We start from the raw sequence: 6,104 nt of genomic DNA, 5'->3' as shown, positions 1-6,104 counted from the left end.
GAAGTTCACTTGAGCCCGTCGGAGGTTTCTGGCCCTCAGCAGGCACTTTCACAGAGCCGAGAGGGACTTCTACTTTTCACTCGACGCCGCAGCTCAAGAGCTCAACTCAATCGCAAAGCAGCAGCCAAAACGTTCACAGGCAAATCAAAAGGGCACAGAAAAAAAACACTGAGTCAGCTGTTGGCTCATTTGTAGTTTTTATGAGAAGAATTAAGCAAATTCATTGCAGAGTATAAAAATAAAACAGTTACAAGTTAAAGGATCAGAAAGAGCACTACTTGTGAAATTTGTCTCAAGCATAACAGCGGTTTGCAAGTTTCATGAAGTCAGACGGTGTTGTGTAATATTGTAGCAGAAACGCAGACTATAGCAAATTTAAGAAGCTGAAAGAAAAAATGAAGAGTATGTTTATATACAATAGTAATTTGTCATATTAGCCTCCTGCAGATATCAGTAAATCTCTACACTACTTTAATTACATCATCACTGGTTAGTGTCAGAGCCGGCCCAAGGGATAACCGACATTTGAGATTCTTCGGTGCCGGCCTGAAGCCTCCAAAGAGAAATTAAAGGTCAACAAATGCACAGTTTGCATATTCTGTACAATTTTAAAGTTACCTTAACAGAATCATATTTTAAAGGTGTTTTCACACCTGATAGTCCAGTAGACTCGGTTTGATTTGGGAGCAAAACGGCAACATTTGTTACATTTTTCAGCTGGTGCCGTAATGGACTCAAATCAAGAGTTTGAAACTCCAAAAATTTGGTCATGAATGAAAGTATAGACACTTGATTTTTCAAAAAAAAAAAAAAAAAAAAAAATCCAGTCAGAGACCCCAAGCTTCTCACAGTTTCATTGTGCTTTCCTGTCTGGATTAAATACTCAAGGTTGCTAAGCTAAATACACATCAAACCACACTTCTTACAATAATGAGTGTCTGTTTCATTTGGCTTACAGAAAACACATGTTAGAAGTTGAATTCACAGTCACCATTTCTTCTTATTATGGTCAACGGCCATGACGCCTGGTCCTGTTTAGTCCACAGTTCATGGGAAGGTTTGGTTTCCTTTTCCAGTGTTTTGATATTTAAATAAGTTATCATTTTCATCACATTTACTGTGGTGAAAATGGCTGTTGATGACAGATTGTTCTCTGATGTACGGTAAAAACAGCTATTCCTCCTTTTCTTCCAAATAAGTCACACATGACTAGGAAGTGAGATAAAGAAACAGAAACAAACAAAAAAAGACATGTTTGTGACCGCATGACAAATTCTGACTATGGTGATCATATTGCTAGTTGTTCCTCTAAGATGTTGAGGCTATGAAGTCACAGAAAATACAACATCTTTTCATAGGTTTCCAATGTAAAACAATGGGAAAACCCGTCTCAAAAACAAAGGGAAAGACATTAGATATATGATTGAAACCATACAAAACATGCAAAAATCTGTTACCATGACAGTTTTGACAATACATGTTGACTCTACAGTTGTAATAAGGTACATATTTAAAATAATAATAATAAAAAAAACTTTCCTACAGAAGGAAAATGCATTATATTCAACACTAGAATCATTGGCCTCTGTCATAAAACAGATCCACCATAGCCCCTATTCATCAGACCCCATTCAAGCTAATCATGTTTTTAAAATCAATAAATGAAGCTGACTTTGCTGGACCCTGGTAGAACCCGGACAGGTGAATATGGAGCATATTTCTGACATTTCTCATTGTAAAAGGTGAAACGTATCAGAGACACAAGGCGTGTGAGGTTCATTAATCTGTTTTTAGCTTACTTCAGTGCAACTTGTCTGACGTGTCAATGTGGAAACCAGAGTCCCATTGGATTTTGGCCTCAAGTCCCACAGCCGGATCATCTCATTGTCTGTCGTCCCTACAGCAAACCCCCGAGCCATAAACCCAGCTCCTCCTTACATACGTTGACTTTTACAGCTCTGTCTCTATCCCACCTGTGGGTTTGGACAGTACCACGTTGATCATCTCCTCTTGCTACCTTCAGAAATCAAATGATGGCAAAAAAAGCAACCGAAAGTGTTTTGTGAAAGGGCCTGTAGTTGTGTCACTTTATATTATTCACAGAAAATTTCTAAATTGGACATCTCTACGCACATCGTTATTTGAAGTTGGTCAGTCATTGTCCGCATGTCATTGACAATACGTCTTTGATTAACCAAGAAATCCTCCAAATTTGACTGAAACAGACACTGAAATGTAAGATGCTTGGGCCCTTTCATCAGCGAACATCTCACTTTTTAAACAAGCTGTCTATTCAGGGTGACTTTTCATTGAAACTTTGCACAAATAGTTTCATAAGGGGTTTATTAGACCAGGTGCAGAGTGAAGCCTGGATGTTGGACTTTAGTTCATGCTTCACTCCATCCAGGCTAAGGTTCATAGCATCCATTAAGGCCTGAACAAAGCTGTTTACGACAGTCTTCCAGGTCTTTTACTCAGAACTCAGACTTGGCACTCAGCGAGCTTTCATGTGTTCCCTTTAGGTCTCCGCTAGTGGCCCCAATCATCCCTGTCTTATCTTTACAGAACAACCTCTTCAGCGTGCTTCTGAATTTCTCTGCCCCGAACAGGTACACCAGTGGGTCCATAGCACCGTTCATGCAGGTGAGGGAGGAGGTAAGGCGATTGGCCATGCTCAAGGCTCTTCGTGTTTGGCAGGATACGTCTGGGTCGTTGTAGCCAAGGATGAAGGTGACTCTGCTCAGATGATAGGGCAGAAAGCAGACCATGTAGATGAGAATGACGGCACCAATGGTACGCAGGGCCCTGAGTTTTAGGGCAGGCTCCAGCCTGGAGCCCCGGTGCAGGCTGTGGATGATGAGCAGGTAACAGGATAGGGTGACAAGGAAAGGCGGGGTGAAGGCTACAGCCAGAGAGACCAGCGCCTTGTGGGACACCTTCTCTCTGTACAGCTGCAAGCACACCGTTGTGTTGTCCACCTGTGCTGTCTGATGGGTAACCAGCAGTGGCGCCATAGAGAGTGTGACCAAGACCCACAAGGAGAAGCTGATGATGTGAGCATAGCGACCTTGGCGAAGCTTCATTGACCTTACAGCATGAACCACAGCCAGGTAGCGGTCCCCTGCCACGCAAGCCAGAAAGTACAGACTGGCGTACATGTTGACATAGAACAAAAAGCCCACCAGCCTGCAGGGGACCTCACCCAGCGGCCAGTGGCCGCCGGTGAAGTGGTAAATTGCTCTGAGTGGGAGGATGACCACATAAGATAGGTCTGCCACTGCCAGATGAACCAAGAAGATGTTAGCAGGGCAAAAAGCCCCACGCTGACGAGAAAAGATCCAGAGAGCAAGACTGTTACCACCAAGGGCCAGGATGAAGACCACCATGTAGAACCACCCAAACAGCTGGTTCTCTATTGCTGTCTCTGCTGGTGCACAGCTCTTAGATGACTGGTTTGAGAGTAAAGATGCTTCTGCAATCGTGGCAGACTCCATTTTTGGTTCCTGAGGAAAGAGAAAAATTGCATTAAGTTTCACAGAAAACTGCAGTTTGTATTTTTTTTTATATTCGCAGAAGAGATGAGTGTTGTCTTTTAAACCACTAGAACATGAATTTGGGTTAAGTCAAAAAAAAAGTTCAGTCTTAGGCTACAATCACACTGCAGCCTGAAGTGACCTAAATACAATTTTTTTTGCCCATATGCAACTTGTATCTGATTGGATCTGTGTCTTTTCATGACACAGATCCAATTTTAACAACTGCAACCGTGGCATTTTGGTTATGCGGTCCTAAATCTGATATGTAATCTTTTCAAATGTGACCAGTGTCTGTGCGGTCAAGTCACATTTATCCTACCTAATAGTGACCATTGACGCTCAGCAAATGTCACTATTCTGTGTCTTAATATGCGCAAGTGTGAAGAAAAACAACAACCGTGGTGGGAAATAATGCAGATCAAGTTGTTAATGTTGGTGATCGCTCTGGTTGGACAACAACTTTTCTTCCACAACCTCTGAGCATGTTAGCTACATTACTTTGCCCTCTACTGTGAGACACTTTTACTTGCTTGCAGCTCACACAGGAGATACAAATGTGAACAACCAGGCAAAAAAATTAAATAAAATCACAAAACATTGGATTTGAACATTAAGGCCTGCAATGTGAACATAACCTTAGTATTCTAGGAGCAAACTAACTTCGTGACAGGAAGCCAAGCTAGTCCAACTGTGTCCAATCAGAGAGACAACAGGCAGGGAGCATGTTTGGAACTGCACCAGACTCACAAGGTAACAATAGATGGTAGTGTCCCTGGTTAATGTGCCAGTGACCTCAGATGATGTAATTGCTTTGTTCTGACCATTAAAGTTCCTCTACAAAGCCCAGGAAGTCAGCCCAGGTCATTAGCTCTTTGCTTTTCTTTTTGTAGCTTAACTGGCTCTGGCTTCTAACAACTGATTTATATGAGCTGGTAAGTAGGAAACGTGGCTTTTCTGGAAAAGATATCACTCTGCTACAATGAATTTCAGTCAGTTTATTGTAGGATGTGCCTCCCTCCATAGCCTCCCCCTTTACTCGCACGCGGAGCTCCAGACATGCGCAGTGGTTTCCTCTGAGCGGGAGAAGATGTCTGTCTAATGTCAGTAATATAATAGCTGCATAAATCATAAGATATGGCGACATGTAAAATAAGCAGCGCTTCGCTTTCACAGACGGTGAGGACTTCTTCCACCTTTTAGTGTCACTTGGAAGGAAAGCTTAAAGAAAGGTAAGATCTGTGGACGTGATGCTTGCTAAGCTAGCTGTACAGAGACGCATATGTTGCATCTGTAATGAAAAAAAAGTTGTCACTCATGCATTGAATTATTGTGTGGAGGTGTTGAGGAGGTGTTGCATTTATGGGATAACGCTGTGACCAAAGTCTGCAATATAGTGATATGACATTCAGAAACAAACCGATTCTTCTGGACGGATCTTTACTGATTACATTTATTTCAGCTCTAAGTATTTAATATCTACGTGTTTTATGGGAATGTGGATCTTTCAGATCAATTTGAGAAGCAATTTTGATAGGTAAAACTTAATTTTTTTGTGTCACGTAGCGCAGGGTGCTGGTCTTGACTTGGTCTTGGGTAGGTGGACTTGACTACAACTCTGCTCTACTCCTCCGTTGCCTGTCCTCTCCCACCCACCTTCTTTCCATCCCCTTTCTGTTGGATTTCTTTCAAAATAAAAGCCACTAGTGGCAAAAAAAAGTGAAGTTCATGCTATGTTAGGACAGGAGACCAGATGTTTCCATCCCTGAAATTATGATGCATAGAATCACATATCTAAATCTAAACTATGTTACAGAGTAAACATAATAAAAACATGCTTTATCTGTGGCATTGTTCATTAAAATGGCACATTTATAATGTATTAAAATTAAATACGATCGGTACACTTAATGATATTGTATTAGGGATTCAGCAAGTACTTTTACTTTTAATACTTAAGTATTTTTAAAAGCCAGTACTTTTTTACTTTTACTTAAGTACAAATGTTAATATGGTAGTTTTACTTTTACTTGAGTACATTTTTGTCTGTGTATTTGTACTTTTACTTAAGTACATTCTTTGAGTACTTTCTCCACCACTGGTTCTCAGTAATAACTTATGTGCTTGTAGTGCACATTTTTTTTGGTTGTTGCTTTTTAGCTTCACATTACAACTGATTTGCTTGATATTTTACTTGCAAAAACCCGATACCAAAACATGTCGGATAGAACCGAAACCTTATCTTTGAATGGATTTCTGTTTCATGTAAAAGGATTTAGGTAGAAACAAAATTTTTATTTGCATAAAACCTGAAGTTTCAAACGTTCCTCTGTTCAAAGGCTCACGTGTGAGCTCCTCTTGTGTGTACAGGAATTATTCACCGTCCACATTAGCATGAAAAGGTGCAATTCAGTGAAAATTTTGTGTTCACTCATCAATGACATGAATGTCATATTCATGTTTATTTATCAGGATGTAATCATTATATATATATATAATGGTAGGATGTTTATAAGGCACACAGAGTATAGAGCGAGATGGAGAGTGATGTTTATTCAGCAGCCTGGCTGA

The 6,104-nt window shown here is 40.7% G+C and overlaps 1 protein-coding gene across 1 annotated transcript in view; it reads right to left on the bottom strand.

The window, feature by feature from the left end:
* Nucleotides 1-185: 185 nt before the first annotated feature.
* Nucleotides 186-6,104, bottom strand: part of gpr17 (G protein-coupled receptor 17) — an 11,782-nt gene continuing 5,863 nt past the window's right edge. The window contains exon 2 of the mRNA XM_008407679.2: nt 186-3,503. Coding sequence (XP_008405901.1) covers nt 2,475-3,494 — 1,020 coding nt within the window. The 5' untranslated portion in view covers nt 3,495-3,503 and the 3' untranslated portion in view covers nt 186-2,474. The remainder of the gene's footprint in view (nt 3,504-6,104) is intronic.

Source organism: Poecilia reticulata, linkage group LG4 (genome assembly GCF_000633615.1).
Source record: "Poecilia reticulata strain Guanapo linkage group LG4, Guppy_female_1.0+MT, whole genome shotgun sequence".
Taxonomy (NCBI): Eukaryota; Metazoa; Chordata; class Actinopteri; order Cyprinodontiformes; family Poeciliidae; genus Poecilia; species Poecilia reticulata.
Note: the sequence above shows the minus strand (reverse complement) of the source record. Positions and strands in the feature narration are given on the sequence as shown.